The following is a 21,110-nucleotide window of genomic DNA, read 5'->3' on the forward strand; positions in this document are numbered from 1 at the left end:
ATACTTAAAATGTTCTTGGCAACATAGATTTTTTTGTTTTTATGTTTTTTGGGGCTGGAGTGCAGTGGCATGATCATAGCTCACTGCAGCTTCAAACTCCCCATCTCAAGTGGTCCTCCTACCTCGGCCTCCAAATAACTGGAACTATAGGTGTGTGTCACCATGCCCAGCTAATTTTTTAAAAATTTTTAGTAGAGATGAAATCTTGCTATGTTACCCAGGCTGGTCTCAAACTCCTGAGCTCAAGCGATCCTCCTGCCTCGACCTGCCAAAGTGCTGGGATTACCAGCGTGACCCACCATGCCCAGCCAAGTATTTTAAACTTTGCCACTATGAAAAATATTTTTGACTATTTTCTTGTACTTATGTTAAAAAAAAAAAAACCAGCTTTGTTTAGATATAATTAACCTACCATAAAATTCATCCCTTTGAAGTATATAGTTCAGTATTTTTAATACATCTACAGAGTTTTACAGTCATCAGCACAGTCTAATTTCAGAATATCATTATCACCCCCAAAAGCCAAATATATACTAGAAGTCACTCTCCATTTTTCCCTTCACTGCAGCCCTAACATAACCATGAATCCACTTTGTGTCAATCTCTATGGATTTCCGTCTCTATGCATTTGCCTGTTCAACTCATTTTCACATTTTGGGCTATTATGAATAATGCTACTATGAACATTTATATACAAGTTTTTGTGTGGTCATATGGTTTCATTTCTCTCAGGTATAAATCTAGGAGTGGAATTATTAACTCTTATGTTAACTTTATGAAGAACTGCCCAAATGTATTCCAAAGTGGCTGTACCATTTAACATTCCTACCAGCCATGTATGAGGGTTCCAATTTTCCACATTATAATACATGTTAGCTTCTGTTTTTTTAAATTATAGCCATTTTAGTGGTTGTGAAGGGGTATGTCATTCTGGTTTTGATTTACATTTCTCTAATGACCAGTGATGTTGAGTGTCTTTTCATGTGCTTATTGGCCATTTGTACATCTTCTTTGGAGAAATGTCTGTTCAAATCCTCTGTCCAGTTTTTTGCTTTTTTTTTTTTTTTTTGAGACAGAATCTTACTCTGTCGGCCAGGCTGGAGTGCAGTGGCATGATCTCGGCTCACTGCAACCTCCACCTCCCAGGTTCAAGTGATTCTCCTGCCTCAGCCTCCCAAGTAGCTGGGATTACAGGCATGTACCACCACACCCGGCTAGGGTTTTACCATGTTGGCCAGGCTGGTCTTGAACTCCTGACCTCTGGTGATCCACCTGCCTGGGCCTTTCACATTGCTGGGATTAGAGGCGTGAGCCACTGTGCTTAGCCTGTTTATATTTTCAGGTGGGTTATTTGCCTTTTTGTTGAGTTGTAAGAATTCTTCCTTTTTTCTGAATACAAATTCCTTATCAGATACATGATTTGCGAATATTTTATCTCATTCTTTGAGTGCCTTTTGACTCAAACAGAAAAAAATAAAACAATTACATAGAATTACAGTATGTATAGAGTGGTATTTATTCACTAAAATATTTTTTCAACTTTCTTATTGAAGTATGGCTTATATACACAAAAATACAGGCCAGGTAGTGGCTAATGCCTGTAATCTCAGCACTTTGGGAGGCGAAGGCAGGAGGATCATTTGAGCCCAGGAATTAAACCAGCCCTGGCAACATAGCGAGAACCTTTCTCTACAAAAAAAAAACCTAAAAAATCACCTGGGTGGCGCACGCCTGTAGTCTTGGCTACTCAGGCAGCTAAGATGGGACAATCGCTTGAGCCCAAGAGGTCGCAGCTACAGTGACCCATGTTGGTGCCACCGGACTCCAGCCTGGGCAACAGAGTGAGCTCCTATCTCAAAAAAAAAAAGAAAGAAAAAGAAAAAAGAAAAGTACAGAAATCATAAATATATACTAAATGAATTTGTATTATTATTCTGTCAGAATAAATTAACTACTTTATTAGAATTTGTTGAAATTTGTCCTTTGGCCAGGCGTGGTGGCTCACGCCTGTAATCCCAACACTTTGGGAGGCTGAGGTGGGCAGATCACTTGAGCCTAGGAGTTCAGGACCAGCCTGGACAACATGGTGAAACCCCATCTTTACAAGAAATACAAAAATTAGCTGGGCATGGTGGCCTATAGTCCCAACTACTCAGAAGTCTGAGGCAGGAGGATCGCTTCAGCCCAGGAGGTCATGCAGTGAGCCATGATTGCACCTCTGCACTCCAGCCTGGGCAACAGAATGAGACCCTGTCCACCCCACCCCCACCAAAAACAAAAACAAAAACAAAAAACTCAAATTGCTTAGTTAACAGCGATGTCCAGTCTTTTGGCTTCCTGGGTTACACTGGAAGAAGAAGAATGGTCTTGGGGCACACATAAAATACGAAAATACACAAATACTAACGATAGCCAATAAGCTTAAAAAAATTGCAAAAAAATCTCATAAATCTCATAATGTTTTAAGAAAGTTTACAAATTTTTGTTGGGTCACATTCAAAGCCATCCCAAGCCACCGGTTGGACAAGCTTGGTGTAGTATATAGTCATCAAGTATTTCATGACTTTAGTACTATTCTAGGTACTGCTATAAAACTCATGCTGGTTGCGGGGCGGTGGTTCACGCCTATAATCCCAGCACTTTGGGAGGCTGAGGGAGGAAGATCGCTTGAGCCCAGGAGTTCAAGACCAGCCTGGACAAGATCCTGTCTCTACAGAAAATTTTAAAAATATATGTTTTCACAATAAAAAATAATAATAATTAAAACTCATGCTATTCATGAGCTTATGGTCTTAAAAATTATATTGTTCTTGTGGGTTTTTGGTGTTGTTCATATTATTTAACTACATTGTTTTGAATATATTTGGTTATTTCATTGTAGGGAATATTATATATCTTATTTCTGTATATTTCTACGTATTATTCATTTTTTGTATGTACAGAATGTTTTTCAGAGAAATAAAATACCCAGGGAGCTTTATCATTTTATTTCTTTGTTTTCCAAGGGAATTACCTTCAGAATTACAGGGAATTTTTGATAAAGAGGAGGTAGACGTTAAAGTTGAAGACAAGAAAAATGAAATATGTTTGTCTACAAAGCCTGTGTTCCAGCCCTTTTCAGGACAGGGTCACAGACTAGGAAGGTAAGTATGCCTATTGTCTTGTTTTCCATAGATCAAGGCTTAACTAATATTCTGTCTATCATTATTTTACCCATGTAGACCACATGAATAGAGCTTATCATTTCTCCCATTGGAAATTAGATTTTTTTTAATGTTAATTTTTATGAGGACTCCTAAGTCATAGTTACCTAAGTGTATATTCACAATGCCTGGCCGGGCGCAATGGCCCATGCCTGTAATCTCAGCACTTTGGGAGGCCAAGGTGGGCGGATCACTTGAGGTCAGGAGTTCGAGACCAGCCAGACAAACATGGAGAAACCCTGTCTCTACTAAAAATACAAAAAAATTAGCCAGGCGTGGTGGCACATGTCTGTAATCCCAGCTCCTCAGGAGGCTGAGGCAGGAGAATCGCTTGAACCCAGGAGGCAGAGGTTGCAGTGAGCCGAGATCGTGCCATTGCTCTCTAGTCTAGGCAACAAGAGTGAAACTCCATTTCAAAAAAAAAAAAAAAAAAATGCCAGCACCACACTAAAAAATCTTGGAGGTTTTTTTGTTTTTTTCAAATCAAAAGGGCTTGGCTCTTTATGGACAGAATTCAGTTGGTAAGTTCTTTTCTCTCCCTTTCACTCACCACTATAGAGTACATGTGCTAGCTTTTGAATATTATTGTTCTTTTTTTTTTTTTCTTTTCTTTTTTGAGACAGAGTCTCACTCTGTTGCCCAGGCTGGAGTGTAGCAGCACGATCGTGGCTCACTGCAACTTCTGCCTCCCTGGTTCAAGCAATCCTTCTGCCTCAGCCCTTCTAGTAGCTGGGATTACAGGCACACACCCCCATGCCCAGCCAATTTTTGTATTTTTAGTAGAGACAGGGTTTCGCCATGTTGGCCAGGCTGGTCTTGAACTCCTACCCTCAGGTGATCCACCCACCTCGGCCTCCCAAAGTGCTGGGATTACAGATGTGAGCCACCACGCCCAGCCTATTGTTCTCTTTTATGGTTACCACTGCCTGCAACATTTTGTTCTATGATCTATGTATGAATTTTGAGGTAATAAAAATGAAAATCAGTGTCAGTATCAAGGCCTTAAATTATTTTCAAGTTTTACAGTTTCCATCCTATCTAACAGAATACGCAGAGAGATTAGATAGATATGGGAGCTCTTTGATTTTTATAAATTCTCATATTTTTAATTATCAAGATTGGTAAGGTACATACATATTCATCCACATGTACAAATATATCTGGATGCACCCTTCAGAATGATCAGGAAGTACTTTATTTAGTTTCTTTTTCATTATAACCTAAGGACTAAGCTCAATAAAGAATTTATCATTTATTTTAGAAATTTAACCTGGGCAGTAGGAAAAGGTAAAGTCCATAGATCTGTGAGCCTTCTTTAAAATTATCCATTCTGTAAAGCACTAGTCAATAAATACCAGTAATAATATATGTAGCTTACAAATTACTTGGATATGTATAGTTTCATCAGATTATTAGAACCATCATACCATCATATATTGTGGACATAAATAATACATCTTTCGTTATTATTGAAGAAACAGATATAGCTTACAAAAATCTTCCTAAAAGCTATACTTGCTGTAATATTTTTATAGTAATTATTTAATGATAAAGGTTTATTGAATGGAAAAACATGTCTAACTTTGTTGTCTGGATTTCCTTAGTGCCACACCAAAAATTGTTTCTAAAGCAAAGAATATTGAAGTTGAAAATAAAAATAATTTGTCTGCTGTTCCGCTGAACAACTTGGAACCCATTACTAATATACAGATCTGGTTAGCCAATGGGAAAAGGATTGTTCAGAAATTTAACATTTCTCATAGGTGAGTCTTCAATTTCAGTATATGATTTTTTTTCACCAAGTTTAAATTTCATTTCTTCTTTTCAGTTCGGTCAACAGTTTAATTTTAGAGATAGAATCTTTGTTGCCCAGGCCAGAGTGCAGTAGCACAGTCATAGCCCACTGCAGTCTTGAAGTCCTGGATTCAAGCAGTCCTCCCACCTCAGCCTCCTGAGTTGTAGAACTACAGCCACATGCCACCATGCCCCGCTAACTTTTATTTTTTTTTATTTATGTATTGCCAGCTAATTTTAAAAACTGTTTTTTAGAAAGGGGGTCTCACTGTGTTGCCCAGACTGGTCTCAAACTCCTGGACTGAATTCATCCTCCTGCCTTAGCCTGGGCTTATAGGCATGAGCCATTGCATCCTGCCAAGCATTCTATCCATCTATCTATCTATTTATTTATTTATTTATTTATTTATTTTTGAGACGGAGCCTCGCTTTGTTGCCCAGGCTGGAGTGCAGTGGCGCAATATAGTGAGACCTCATCTCTACAAAAAAAAATTTTTTTAATTAGCTGAACATGGTGGCGCACATCCGCAGTCCCAGCTACTTGGGAGGAGAATCGCTTGAGCCTAAGAAGTAGAGACTGCAGTGAGCCGAATTGCACTACCACACTGCAAGTCTGGGTGACAGTGAGAACCTGTCTCAAAAAATAATAATAATAGCAATGAAGTATTTTCAGTCTGTTTTGGGATTTTGATTCTCATCATTTGATTCATTTTTCTGTTTAACTAGATACATAATTATAAAAGAATTATTTTTAATGTTTTAAATTAGTCATTAGCATTATATGCATACCCTTCTGTTAATTGTAGTGAAAGAATGAAAATACAGAAAAGCATTAAAAGAAATTGAAGTTCATACGAATTCCACTGCTCAGAGATAATCATTATCATCAGTTTGATGCAGTCTTTTATTTCTTCTTAAAAGCTTTTTTTTTTTTTTTTTTTTTGAGACAGAGTGTTCTGCCACCCAGGCTGGAGTGCAGTGGCACGGTCTCGGCTCACTGCAACCTCCATCCCCCGAGTTCAAGTGATTATCCTGCCTCAGCCTCCTGAGTAGCTGGGATTACAGGCATGTGCCACCATGCCTGGCTAATTTTTGTATTTTTAGTAGAGATAGGGTTTCACCATGTTGCCCAAGCTGGTCTCAAACTCCTGACCTCAGGTGATCCGCCCACCTCAGCCTCCCAAAGTGATGGGATTACAAGCATGAGCCACCATGCCCAGCCTTCTTAAAAGCTTTTTTTGGCTGGGTGTCGTGGCTCCTGCTTGTAGTCCCAGCAATTTGGGAGGCTAGGGACTATTCAGGAGGCTGAGATGGCAGAATCACCTGAGCCCAGGAGGTTGAGGCTGCAATGAGTCATGATCTCACCACTGTACTCCAGCCTGGGTGACAGAGCAAGACCCTCTCTCAAAAGGAAGAAAAAAAAAAAGTTTGTTTTGTTTTAATTAAAAATAGAAACATACCATATATAGCATGTCGTTTTTCCTTTTGTAAAAATTATTTATTTTTCAGGAAATGTAGCACAGATAAATAACAAATATACAGAGAAAGTTAAAAGAATAAGAATAAAATACATATGTACCACCTACCTCAGAACATAGATTCTTATCAGTATACCTTATGTGTCTTTCTGTGATCATGTCTCTTTTCTTCTGGGGAAGAGAGAGAAATAACCACTGTCCTAAATTTGTGTTGATAATTTGCTGCTTTTATTTATAGCTTTACCTAGTATATACGTATTCCTAAAATATACTAAATTGTTTTTCTTATTTTCAAATAATTACTCCAAATTTCAAACCAGCAAAAACTTACAGAAAAGGTGGTCACGCCTATAATCCCAGCACTTTGGGAGGCTGAGATGGGCGGATCATGGGGTTAGGAGATCGAGACCATCCTGGCTAGCACGGTGAAACCCTGTCTCTACTGAAAGTACAAAAAATTAGCCAGGCGTGGTAGCGGGCGCCTGTAGTCCCAGCTACTCGGGAGGCTGAGACAGGAGAATGGCATGAACCTGGGAGGCGGAGCTTGCAGTGAGCCAAGATCACGCCACTGCACTCCAGCCTGGGCGACAGAGCGAGCCATCTCAAAAAAAATAATAATAATAAATTAAAAATCACAGAAAAGGTTCAAGAACAATATAAAGAACTTTTCTTGACTGGGCTCAGTGACTCCTGCCTGTAATCCCAGCATTTTAGGAGGCCGAGGCAGGCAGATCACAAGGTCAGGAGTTTGAGACCAGCCTGACCAAAATGGCGAAACCCCTTCTCTACTAAAAATACAAAAATTAGCCAGCTGTGGTGGCACATGTCTGTAATCCCAGCTACTCAGAAGGCTAAGGCAGGAGAATCACTTGAACCTGGGAGGCAGAGGTTAGGCTCCATCTCAAAAAAATAAAGCAACTTTTCTCCCTAAGCATTCAAGAATTAGTGCCAGTCTGATGACCCATCACTTGAAATACTTAGGTATAGATTATCTATAAACAAGGACCTTCTCCCACATAACCACAATACAGCCATTTAAATCAGGAAACTTAACCTTAATAGACCCTAATTCAAGATTTTCCATTTTATCTAATAACTTCCTTTATAGCAAAAGGCCATTCAGAATTACACATTGCACTTAGTTGTGATATGTCAGTTTGAAATAGTTCCTTGTCTTCCTTTGATTTTTATAACCTTGACTTTTTTTTTTTTTTTTTGAGACGGAGTCTCGCTCTGTCGCCCAGGCTGGAGTGCAGTGGCCGGATCTCAGCTCACTGCAAGCTCCGCCTCCCGGGTTCACGCCATTCTCCTGCCTCAGCCTAACAAGTAGCTGGGACCACAGGCGCCCGCCACCACGCCCGGCTAGTTTTTTGTATTTTTTAGTAGAGACGGGGTTTCACCGTGTTAGCCAGGATGGTCTCGATCTCCTGACCTCGTGATCCGCCCATCTCGGCCTCCCAAAGTGCTGGGATTACAGGCTTGAGCCACCGCGCCCGGCCAACCTTGACTTTTTAAAGTATTACAAGCCAATTTATCTTGTTTGATGCTTCCTTATATTTAGGTCACTAATTTTGGCAGAGGTGTGACAGAACTAATGCTTTGTACGTCTCATTGAATTCCAACAGGTGGCATCATTTACATTTGTCCCATTATGATGATGTTAAATTTGACACTTGATTAAAGTGGTCTCTACCAGAGTTCTTTACTGTAAAGTTATTCATTTTCCCTTTGTAATTAATCTGTATTTTGTGGGGAAGGACTTTGAAATAGGATACTTATGTTCCTCACAAGACCTCAGATTGATCGATTGATTGATTGATTTATATATATATCTACTCATAGTTTTCTATTTTATTCAACAGTTTATGAACTCTTACCATCATTATTTATTTTGATATGCACATTGTCTCAGGTAGTTTGTGAGACCTCCTTTAAACTGGTTCCTGTGTTATTTTGAAATGCTCCCATAATTCTTGAACATTTCCTTGTTTTCAGCACAAAATTTTTTTTCAAGTTCATTCTATGCTTTTCCAGGAATCCCTTGTTGTTTTTAGTGGACAGTGATATTGACAATCTAGGATCTGGGTAGTACTAGATACACTTATTGGGATACCACTGCTTCCAGGCCCTCTGTGTGGAAAGAATTGTTTGTGTGTGTGTGTGCGCGCACACGTGCACACACACACACATGCAAAAAAGAAAACTATTTCAAAAATTGAAGAGGGGATACTTCCAAACTCATTCTGTGAGGCCAGCATTACCCTGATAGCAAAATCAACAAAGACACACACAAAAAAACCTATACATACACATACGTGTGTGTGTGTGTATATATATATGTGTATATATATGCACTTATGTTTGTATCTGTATTTATTCCTGGTTTTTTTTTTTTTGAGACAGGGTCTCACTCTGTCACCCAGGTTGGAGTGCAGTGATATAATTAGAGATCACTGCAGCCTCCACCTCCCCAGACTCAGGTGATCCTCCTTAGTTTTTGTACTTTTAGTAGTGATGGGGTTTCACCCTCTTGCCCAGGCTAGTCTCGAACTCCTGGACTCAAGTGATCCACCTGCCTCGGCCTCCCAAAGTGCTAGGATTACAGGCATGAGCCACCACACCCGGCCTTATTTCTGTATTTTTATATATCAAAAACCATGAGTCCACGTAGATACCTCCAATTTTAGTCTGGTAGGGCCAGGCATGGTGGCTTATACCTGTAATTCCAGCACTTTGGGAGGCCTAGGCAGACAGACCACTTGCGCCTAGGAGTTCAAAACCAGTCTTGGCGATATAGTGAAACTCTATCTCTACAAAAAACACAAAAAGTAGCCAGATGTGGTGGCACTCACCTGTGGTCTCAGGTACTCAGGAGACTGAAGTAGGAGGATCACCTGCGCCCTGGGGAGGTCAAGCACTTTGGGAGCTGTGATTGCACTACTGTACTCCAGCCTAGGCAACAGAACCAGACCTTGTCTCAAAAAAAAAAAACTATAAGGTTTGTTCTAATTTTCTCCTTTCCATATTTGTAACTAACTTCTATAGTGCAAGGCCTGGCTCCAGTTATAGTTAACATATTTATGTATTTAATCAGTTTTCCTATATGTGACCAATGTCCTTTTTCCACTGCTGCCTCCTACCCCACATGTAAGCCCTTGTCACCCTGCTTGGGCTTTGACTCTCCTTGTTGAATTCCAATATGGATTCCTTCCTCTTCCTACTAGACTCTCTGACACATCATCACCCCAGGGCCCCCCTTCATTGGAATGCCTTCTCACACTGCATGACGTCAGGACTCCATGCCAATGACCTCCTCCCCTTGGTAGACTGACACTCTGGGCTGCCTCTCCTCAGATGCTCTCCTCACCACTGTCTGGATCTGACACACTGCAGTCAACTGCTCTTCCATATGAATGCTTTTTTACTCTGCTTGGGACAACCTGCTCTGTTTTGATTTTTACTGGGCAATGGCTGACTGATACAGCCATGTAAACTTGCACTGTTACCAATAAAGATAGACTGAATAATTATTTTCATGTAATGGAAGACAGTAATCAAAAAATATTTGCAGCTGGGCGCGGTGGTTCAGGCCTGAAATCCCAGCACTTTGGGAGGCCGAGGTGGGCAGATCACTTGAGGTCAGGAGTTCAAGACCAGCCTGGCCAACATGGTGAAACCCTGTCTCTACAAAAAATACAAAAATTAGCTGAGTGTGGTGGCCCGCTCCTGTAATCCCAGCTACTTGGGAGGCTGAAGCAGGAAAATGGCTTGAACCCAGGAGGTGGAGGTTGCAGTGAGCTGAGATTACACCACTGCACTCCAGTCTGGGTGATAGAGCAAGACTCCATCTCAGAAGGAAAAAAAGTATTTGCTATGGCTGCACGCATCAACATGAATGAGTCCCAAAAACATAATGTGGAGATAAAAAAGCTGTAGAACACATACACTATGATTCCATTCATGTCAGGTTTAAAAAAGCAAAACTGTCCTTAAAAGCTACTAAGCCATGACCCTTCTTCTCCGACCCGCCAGTTTGGATATTTTCCTCACCCTACTTGGACTCTGACACCCTGCACTAGACAGCTCTTATGTGGGCCACCACAACCCCCAGCATTTCTGAAACAGATGTCTTCCATGTTCTGTCCTACTGATGGCTTGGTGGCTTTCGGACTAAATCATTTAAAAAATTGTGTTTTTCTTCCGTTTTTTCTGCTTATTTTATTAGTTACCAAGAGAATTGTGCTAAAATCTCCAACTTTGATTATGTATGGATTTGTCTATTACTTATTTACTTCTGTTAACGTTTGCTTTATATATTTTAAAGTTATATAATTAGGTCCAGCAGAGATGAAATTGTGTTTTTCTGATTAATTGACCTTGTTGGGGAGAAAAGATTTTCTTCAACCATTGCCTAGATTCATGGCTGAGACCCCTTTAACAAAAGACAGATTAACAAAAGAAATGCATGCAATTTTATATTTTATTTTATACACACACACGCACACACACACATACATACATACATATATGTATGTGTGTATTTATATATATATATGGTTTGTTTGTTTTTTTGAGACAGAGTCTCGCTGTGTTGCCCAGGCTGGAGTGCAGTGGTGCCATCTTGGCTCACTATAAGCTCCGCCTCCCAGGTTCACACCATTCTCCCTGCCCCAGGCTCCCAAGTAGCTGGGATCACAGGCACCTACCACCACACCTGGCTAATTTTTTTATATTTTTAGTAGAGAAAGGGTTTGGCCATGTTTGCCAGTCTGATCTGGAACTGCTGACCTCAGGTGATCCGCCCACCTTGACCTCCCAAAGTGCTGGGATTACAGGCATGAGCCACAGTGCCCGGCCTCCTTTGTTTTTGTTTTATTTTGTTTTATTTGTTTGTTTTCTTTGAGACAGTCTCTCTCTGTTGCCTAGGCTGGAGTGCAGTGGCGTGATCTCGGCTCTGGGTTCAAGGGATTCTCGTGCCTCAGCCTCCCAAGTAGTTGGGATTATAGGCATCTGCCACCACGCCTGGCTAATTTTTGGTGTTTTTGTTTTGTTTTGTTTTATGAGATGGAGTCTCGCTCTGTCCCCAGGCTGGAGTGCAGTGGAGAGATCTCAGCTCACTGCAGTCTCTGCCTCCCAGGTTCAAGCGATTCTCCTGCCTCAGCCTCCTGAGTAGCTGGGACTACAGGTGTGTGCCAACACGCCCAGCTAGATGAAAGGTGACATGATCTCGGCTCACTGCACCTTCGTCTCCCAGGCTCAATGTTCGTCTCCCACCTCAGCCTCCCGAGCAGCTGGACCTGTCTTTTAAGTCCACACTCCAATCCTTCCACCTCCAGAAATCTTTCCCTAGTTCTTTTAACCTTTGTTTTCTTGCTTTTTATGTTTATGTTCTTTGACATAAGCTTTAACCTTTGGTTATCCAATTTTTGGTACCCAAATGAATACACAGGACTGGGTCTTAGACTTTTTTGGTAGCCCTTTCAGGTTTAGTAAAGTGGCACGTAGTGAATTTTAGTGAATTGATTGAATGAGAGAATTATTTCTTACGTAATATGCATATTTCATTAATTGTAAGTTGCACATTTTTTCACATGTTAGCATCTGTGAAATGAGGATGCGTTCTATAATCCATGGCTACATGACCATCATGTTACAATTGTGACAGCCTCTCTAAAACATAGCCATAATTCCTTTGTCTTACCTAAGATAATTAACAGTAGTAATTCCTTATTGTCATCAAATTTCTGGGAGTCAAACTTTAAAAGATAGTCCAAATAATCAGTTATATCACAATTCAGTTATTCTCTGTATTAACATATCCAGAGTCTGGGTGTTGTGGCTCATGCCTATAATCTCAGCACTTTGGGAGGCTGAGGCAGGAGGATCAGTTGAGCCCAGGAGTTATGATGGCACCACTGCATTCCATCCTGGATGACAAAGCAAGACACTATCTCTAAAAATAACAATAATAACATATCCAGATACTTTTACCAGTTGTTATTACTATAAATTAGCTAATTCAAATTTTCATAAAATTATATTAATAGTTTTTGTGTTTTACAGAGTAAGCCATATCAAAGACTTCATTGAAAAATACCAAGGATCTCAAAGAAGTCCTCCATTTTCCCTGGCAACAGCTCTTCCTGTCCTCAGGTTGCTAGATGAGACACTCACACTGGAAGAAGCAGATTTACAGAATGCCGTCATCATTCAGAGACTCCAAAAAACTGCTGCACCTTTTAGAGAACTTTCAGAGCACTGATTTTTGATAGACTAAGTGGAAACTTTGCAAAGAAATGATGGTTGTAAGTGGACATGCAAACCAAAATTGGGGACTGGAGAAGTCAGACTCACTAGACTTTTGGTTTGAGTACTGTTGAACTCTCTACTAATGAGAAGATGTTTAGATAAGTACAAGTTAGGAAAGTAGCATATGACTGGAAACTATATTCAGTGCACTTTCTCCAAAAGGCTACTCAGAAAAATAGACTTATTTTCAAATACCAGTTATCAATATATATTAAATAGCTGTATTACTTAGAATCTTAATATGGTATAAATTAGCGAATGTGTTCACAATATTCATTCAAACATCATTCCTGGACAGCAGGGATTTATTTAAATGTTAGCTGCCTCAGAGTTTTTAAAGAGCTAAATACGACCGGGCGCGGTGGCTCACACCTGTAATCCCAGCACTTTGGGAGGCCAAGACAGGCAGATCACAAGGTCAAGAGATTGAGACCATCCTGGCCAACATGGTGAAACCCCATCTCTACTAAAAATACAAAAATTACCTGGGCATAGTGGTGCACATCTGTAGTCCCAGCTACTCGGGAGGCTGAGGCAGGAGAATCGCTTGAACTCAGGAGGTGTAGGTTGCAGTGAGCTGAGATTGAGCAACTGCACTCCAGCCTGGCGACAGAGCAAGACCCCCTCTCAAAAATAAATAAAATAAAATAAAATAAAATTGTGGCCGGGTGCAATGGCTCATGCATGTAATCCCAACACTTTGGGAGACTGAGTTGGGAGGATCACTTGAAGCCAGGAGTTTAAAATCAGAATGGTCACCAGAGACCCCTGTCTATATATTTTTTTAATTTAAAAAATAAAAATAAAATTGTGTAGCTTAGTATAGTGTCAAGGTTAATCTGCCTACTCACATTTCTACACTTTCTAAAAATGTAGAAAACGTATTCCCTTTCCATTTTATTTTCTTTCAAAAATTACAGATGTGTTTTTGGCTAACATTTGGGATTAGCCATTCATTTGCCACCACTCAGAATCTAATGCCTATATGTGTCACATTACTAATATTTTTTAAATGCATCACATAAAATATGGTTTTCTGTTTCTTTTTTTGTTTGTTTGTTTGTTTGAGACGGAGTTTTGCTCTTATTGCCCAGGCTGGAGTGCAGTGGTGCAATCTCGGCTCACCACAACCTCCGCCTCCTGGGTTCAAGCGATTGTCCTCCCTCAGCCTCCCAAGTAGCTGGGATTACAGGTATACGCCACCACGCTTGGCTAATTTTGTATTTTTAGTAGACACAGGGTTTCACCATGTTGGTCAGGCTGGTCTCGAACTCCTGACCTCAGGTGATCTTCCCGCCTAGGCCTCCCAAAGTGCTGGGATTACAGGTGTGAGCCACTGTGCCCAGCTGGTTTTCTGTTTCATATATCACAGTCAACTTGTGAATACATTTAAAGATTATTTCATTTTGATATCACGAAGAAAAACATGCTTTATATCTTAGACTTTTAACTAAATCCAGTTAGACCTCAATTTTTCACTGTCAGATTAAATCCCCATACCTGAAAATAAGTTTAACATTTTTTTTTGCAAATGATCTGTTGAATCAGATTCAAAATGAAGTATGCATTGAGTGTGCCAAGGAACTAAGTGGTCCATAGCAGCAGTAATGTTCATAGGGTGCGAGATGCATGCCATGAAGCAGCAATTCTCAAACATTTTTATCTCAAGACCATTTGTTTATGTGAGCTGTATATATTACCATATTAAATATTAAATGCTTAAAATAGTTATTTATGGGCTGGGCACAGTGGCTCACGCCTGTAATCCCAGCACTTTGGGAGGTTGAGGCGAGTGGATCACAAGATCAAGTGATCGAAACCATCCTGTCCAACGTGATGAAACCGCATCTCTACTAAAAATACAAAAAAAAAATAGCTGGGTGTGGTGGCGTGTGCCTGTAATCCCAACTACATGGGAGGCTGAGGCAGGAGAATCACTTGAACCCAGGAGGCAGAGGTTTCAGTGAGCCGAGATTGCACCACTGCACTCCAGCCTGGCAACAGAGCGAGACTCTGTCTCCAAAAAAAAAAAAAAAAATTCATTTAAAAATAATAACTTCTGGCTGGACGTGGTGGCTCACACCTGTAATCCCAGCACTTTGGGAGGCCAAGACAGGTGGATCACTTGAGCCCAGGAGTTTGAGACCAGCCTGGGCAATAAGGCAAAACCCCATCTATAAAAATTACAAAAATTAGTCCGATGTGGTGGCTCACACCTGTAATCCCAGCACTTTGGGAGACTAAAGCAGGCAGATCACCAGAGGTCAGGAGTTCGAGACCAGCCTGGTCAATGTGGTAAAACCATGTCTGTACTAAAAATACAAAAATTAGCTGGGCGTGGTGGCATGTGCCTGTAATCTCAGCTACTAGGGAGGCTGAGGGAGAATTGCTTGAACTCAGGAGGCAGGGGTTGCAGTGAGCCGAGATTGTGCCACTGCACTCTAGCTTAGGCAATAGAGTAAAACCCTGCCATAATAATTTTTTTTTTTTTTTTTTGAGATAGAGTTTTGCCCTTTCACCCAGGCTGGAGTGCCATGGCGCAATCTCGGCTCACTGCAACTTGCGCCCCCCAGGTTCAAGCGATTCTTCTGCCTCCCGAGTAGCTGGGATTATAGGCACCCACTACCACGCCTGGCTAATTTTTGTATTTTTAGTAGAGATGGGGTTTCACCATTTGGCCTGGCTGGCCTCTTAACTCCTAACCTCAGGTGATCCACCCGCCTCGGCCTCCCAAAGTGCTAGGATTATAGGCATGAGCCATTGTGCCTAGCCAATAATAACTTATAAAACATGAAACAATTTAGTGGGAAAAGCGGCCGGCTTTTTTTGGGGAATTACTTTCTGTCATAAAGAAGATAGATGGGTTCTCATGTCTTTTACATTCAGTCTGTTATGCAGTCACATATCATGTAGACTCTGGAAAAAACCACTGTACAATTGTGAAAGAGTGAAAAGGAGCAAATAACGCCTTAGTATGATTATGAAAAACGTTTTGACTTCACAGTGCCCTGAATGGGTCTCGGGAACCTCCAGGGATCCCTCAGGCACACTTTGAGAACCAATCTATATAAAGTGATGGTTCACAATGATTCTCAAGCCTTAGTTTCAGAATCATTTGGGGCAGCTTTTCAAAAATGCTATTCCTGCCACCTACCACAAGGATTCTGATTCATTGTGTCTGTGATGGGTCTCAGATCTCTGCATTTTTAATCTTACGTGATTCTTTTTTTTTTTTTTTTTTTTTTTTTGAGACAGAGTCTCGCTCTGTCACCCAGGCTGGAGTGCAGTGGCCGGATCTCGGCTCACTGCAAGCTCCGCCTCCCGGGTTTACGCCATTCTCCTGCCTCAGCCTCCCGAGTAGCTGGGACTACAGGCGCCTGCCACCTCGCCCGGCTAAGTTTTTGTATTTTTAGTAGAGACGGGGTTTCACTGTGTTAGCCAGGATGATCTCGATCTCCTGACCTCGTGATCTGCCCGTCTCGGCCTCCCAAAGTGCTGGGATTACAGGCTTGAGCCACCACGCCCGGCCTAATCTTACGTGATTCTTAAGTATGAGGTAGAAGTACCTTTCTTCAGGAAATTCTGTTCTAAGCTTTTACCCTGAGAAAATAAAACCTGCATGCTTTCACCAGGGACAGTGGAAGACTCCACTGAAACAGATCTGCTAGACCACTAAGTTTATCCTTGTCACCCAGTTTGCTCTTGGAAAGAGTCTGTTACCTTTTGTCGCTGAACCAATCATGACATAAACTTGTGCTTTACCTCCTGTAGCACAGCCAAGACAAGGCTGGAACATTTAATTAAGGTTTTTACTAAGGACTCAGGAATAGCAACAGGGAAATATCTATGTAACTAAATGACCTGACATAAAATCTATCTTCTGATTGCAGTCTATTGTGAGAATGCTGCTTTTCCTAGCTCCCAGCCTGCCTTAGGGCAGAAGGCTGTCTTTTTATTAGGAAAAGAAGGAGGACAAAGGAGAGCCTTTTCCTTTTGTCCGTTACTCTTATAAATGAATAGGTACATAATAGAAAATAAATATTTATTGTTGGTAATGTTTACACAGCAATGTTAGAGCCTCTCTGTAGTGAAACAAAAATAATATTCTTACCAAAAATTAAAAATTAAAAAATGAGGCAATGGTAAAAATCAATGAACTTATCTTTCTGATATAGAAAATAACACGATGATTGTTAATACATGTTCAGGAATCTAAGAAAATGTTTCATATAGGCCTATCATGTAGCATTTTTATTTGCATAATTATGGTCAACATATGATTCTCCATATAGGGGTCTCTCATTGAGAATGTTTCTTGTGTACCAATAGAAAAGCCTCTTTGGTAGATTTTCCGGTTTATAATTATTTAACCAGAAGATACACAGGAGGTTCTATTGTATGTACCTGTAGAATACATCCCAGTAAGGGTCCTATGGAGAAAGACCTGTTGTCAGCAATAACCTTCATTATTCTAACTGTGAAACGTTCATTAATGTGAATAATATTCTCAAAGGTTCTCTACAATGAGAATCATCCAGTAAAGCTTTTTACCTGACAATTTAAAAGTTGTAAAGTTGTTAGTTAAATATGTAGAATTATCAAAAGAGATTGACTTTGGAAAACAAACTGAATTTGCTAAGGGAAGGAAAACTTGAAAATAATCATCTTAGATGTGGAATACAATTTGACCTAAGCAATTGTTTCAAAACTGTCTTCAGTTTCTTGAAAAAAATTGTTAGGGATGATATATAGAAATACATATCTAGGCCAGGCACGGTGGCTCATGCCTGCAATCCCAGCCCTTTGGGAGGCCGAAGTGGATGGATCACGAGGTCAAGAGATCGAGACCATCCTGGTCATTATGGTGAAACCCTGTCTCTACTAAAAATACAAAAATCAGCTGGGCGTAGTGGTGCGTGCCTGTAGTCCCAGCTATTCAGGAGGCTGAGGCAGGAGAATCACTTGAGCGCCGGAGGCAGAGAGTGCAGTGAGCCGAGATCACGCCACTGCACTCCAGCCTGGGCAACAGAGCGAGACTCGTCGCAAAAAAAAAGAAAAAAGAAATACATATCTAATGTTACAGATTCTGGTTTATTGGTTAATTACTATGCATTTTTTTCCGTTTAAAAAATAATTTTATATACTTCTCTCAGTATAATTTTTCATGACATTTCAGCATGTTGATAATATGTGTGCATCTATTTCAGTGCCTTAAGGTATTTTGAGAGCAATCTTTTGCTGACAGTTAAAGAACTGTTAAGAATGAAATATTGTTCATTAAAAGGATCTGTGAAATCATTTACCCTTGTTATAAAATAGTTATATGCAAATACACTTGTCATTTTATTTGGCAGAGTCATTCAGTTTGATAATCAAACATTTATTAGGTGCCTTTGCTTTAACCAACATTACTTTCATTTAATACTCAGAAATGTAAAGATGTGATATTTTTGAATACTAACTCAATGGCGTGTTTAATTTTTCAACTATTCTTTGTGTCATGAGCTGAACTAGCATGAAGACTCTTTAGTAGGGTTTACTCCTTTGTTCCTTCTTTTCCTAAGTACAAACCATTTTATGAAAAAATTGCTCATTGCACTAAATCTTCAAATGGAAATCGCTTATTCAGTAGACCAATATTTGGCTCTTTGTCATTTGTTTTAATGTATTTTTTTGCACAGATAATTTATATTCATTATAGAAAATTATAATATGCAGATATGCTAAAATGATCCTTAAATCACCTATTATTCTGCCTTTCACATATAACCACTGCCAGTTCTAGTGGTGCGTGCCTGTTGTCCCAGCTACTCGGGAGACTGAGGCAGCAGGATCGCTTGAGCCCAGAAGTTCTGGGGTGTAGTGTGCTCTGCCAGTCAGTCAGGTGTCTGCACTAAGTTTGGCATCAGTTTGGTGATCTCACTGGAACTGGGGACCACCAGGTTACCCACTGGAAAAGGAGCAAGAACGAATGCTGATCAGTAGTGGTATTACACCTGTGAATAGTCACTGCATTCCAGCTTGAACAACACAGGGGGAACTTGTCTCTTTTAAAAAGTGAAAAAAGCCGGGCACAGTGGCTCTTGCCTGTAATCCCAGCACTTTGTGAGGCCGAGGTGGGCTGATCAGGAGTTCAAGACCAGCCTGGCTAACATGGTGAAACCCCGTCTCTACTAAAAATACAAGAATTAGCCAGGCATGGTGGCGGGCGCCTGTAATCCCAGCTACTCGGGAGGCTGAGGCTGAAGAATCACTTGAACCTGGGAAGCAGAGGTTGCAGTGAGCCGAGATCATGCCATTGCACTCCAGCCTAAGCGACAGAGCAAGACTCTGTCTCGAAAAAAAGAAAAAGAAAAAAGTAAAAAATAAAATTTAGAAATTAAAAACTACTAGTAACATTTTGATGTGCATCCTTTCAGATATTTTTTAGTGTATCAGCTTTTAGTCTTGTTTTAATTAAAAGGCAGCTGCCTTTTTTATTTTAATCCTACTTTATTGAAATCTAATTTATTTGTCTTTTACATTAAAAATTACATTATGAACTTACCGTCACTTTAAATAGAATAATAACTGTTAGGGAAATGCCTTTTATTATAATTACATTTTTTGCTGTCCAAAAAAGTTATTAATTTTTTTTTTTTGAGACGGAGTTTCACTCTTGTTGCCCAGGCTAGAGTGCAATGGTGCGATCTCAGCTCACTGCAACCTCCACCTCCCAGGTTCAAGTGATTCTCCTCCCTCAGCCTCCCGAGTAGCTGGGATTACAGGAGCCCACCACCACGCCTGGCTAATTTTGTATTTTTTTAGTAGAGACGGGATTTCACCATGTTGGTCAGGCTGGTCTTGAACTCCTGACCTCAGGTGATCCACTCACCTCAGCATCCCAAAGTGCTGGGATTACAGGTGTGAGCCACTACGCCTGGTCATTTTCTAATTTTTAAAATTGTTTTCACCTGCTGCCTTTCAAACTTAAAATTGCAGTAGTATAAACAACAAAGTACAAGTGTTGAGAATGCAGTATTTCCAAACCTATTAAAAATGCGTATCAATAGGATGTACTTGAAAGTAGGTTACCTAGCTGAGCTCAGTGGCTCACACCTGTAATTCCCAACACATAAGGAGGCAGAGGCAGGAATATAGCTTGAGCCCACGAGTTCGAGACCAGTCTGGGCAACATAGCAAGATCCTATTCTTCACAAAAAGGAAAAAAAAACACAAATTATAGAAGTAGATTATCTAAAGAAACTTTGGCTTTAGTTTATGTTTAACTTCCAAGGAATTAAATATTTAGCGCATGCATTATCTAACCTTTCTTTGTATTTGCAATCAGGGAAACAAAATGTACCCATTTTGTAGATTAAGGAATTAAGACATAAAATGGAATGACTTGCTCTAAACTGGGTAGTGTATCCTTTAGGATTAGATTTAGCTATGACAGAAAATCCAGAAAAATAGTTGCTTACAAGGTCAAATTTTATTTCCCATGCAAAAGTTCAGAGGGAAGCAGTTCAGGGCTGGTAGATCAACCTCATAAAATCATCAGATTGCTGTACTGTTGATCTGCCAGTCTCATCACTCTGTAAACTTGGGGTCTCAAGGTAGCTGCACTGGCACCAGCCAACACATTTGTATTTCAGCCAGTAGGAAGAAGCAGATTCCTTCCCTTTTAAATTTAAACAGCTTTATTGACATGATTTACATGCTGTGCAATTCACCCATTTAAAGTATACAATTCAGGCAAGGCGAATGGCTCACTGTAATCCCAGCACTTTGGGAGGCAGAGGTGGATCACCTGAGGATCAGGAGTTCAAGACCAGCCTGGCCAACATGGTGAAAGCCCATCTCTACTACAAATATATAAATTAGCCGGGCATGGTGGCACATGCCTGTAATCCCAGCTACTCGGGAGGATGAAGCAGGAGAATCACTTGAACCCGGGAGGTGAGGTTGCAGTGAGCCGAGATCGTGCCACTGCACTCCAGCCAGGGCAACAAAACAAGACTCTGTCTCAAAAAAATAAATAAATAAGGCCGGGCGCGGTGGCTCAAACCTGTAATCCCAGCACTTTGGGAGGCCGAGACGGGTGGATCACGAGGTCAGGAGATCGAGATCATCCTGGCTAACACGGTGAAACCCCATCTCTACTAAAAAATACAAAAAAAAACTAGCCAGGCGAGGTGGCGGGCGCCTGTAGTCCCAGCTACTCGGGAGGCTGAGGCAGGAGAATGGCGTAAACCCGGGAGGTGGAGCTTGCAGTGAGCTGAGATCCGGCCACTGCACCCCAGCCTGGGCGACAGAGCAAGACTCCGTCTCAAAAAAATAAATA

At 40.7% G+C, this 21,110-nt stretch overlaps 1 protein-coding gene across 9 annotated transcripts in view; it reads left to right on the forward strand.

Annotated features, from left to right (window-relative positions):
- UBXN2A (UBX domain protein 2A) overlaps nucleotides 1–13,604 on the forward strand; it is a 67,859-nt gene extending 54,255 nt beyond the window's left edge. For 6 of the 9 annotated variants that reach the window (XM_017947322.3, XM_021924629.2, XM_017947323.3 and 3 more), the window contains 3 exons: nucleotides 3,006–3,143; nucleotides 4,808–4,966; nucleotides 12,539–13,024. In XM_017947322.3, coding sequence (XP_017802811.1) covers nucleotides 3,006–3,143; nucleotides 4,808–4,966; nucleotides 12,539–12,737 — 496 coding nt within the window. In that variant the 3' untranslated portion in view covers nucleotides 12,738–13,024. Of the gene's footprint in view, nucleotides 1–3,005; nucleotides 3,144–4,807; nucleotides 4,967–9,699; nucleotides 10,058–12,522 lie in introns of those variants that run through there. The other 3 variants (XM_017947321.3, XM_017947326.3, XM_021924630.2) reach the window with 3 other exon arrangements.
- The last annotated feature ends 7,506 nt before the right edge of the window (nucleotides 13,605–21,110 follow it).

The sequence above is a fragment of the Papio anubis genome, chromosome 14, assembly GCF_008728515.1.
Source record: "Papio anubis isolate 15944 chromosome 14, Panubis1.0, whole genome shotgun sequence".
Lineage (NCBI taxonomy): Eukaryota > Metazoa > Chordata > Mammalia > Primates > Cercopithecidae > Papio > Papio anubis.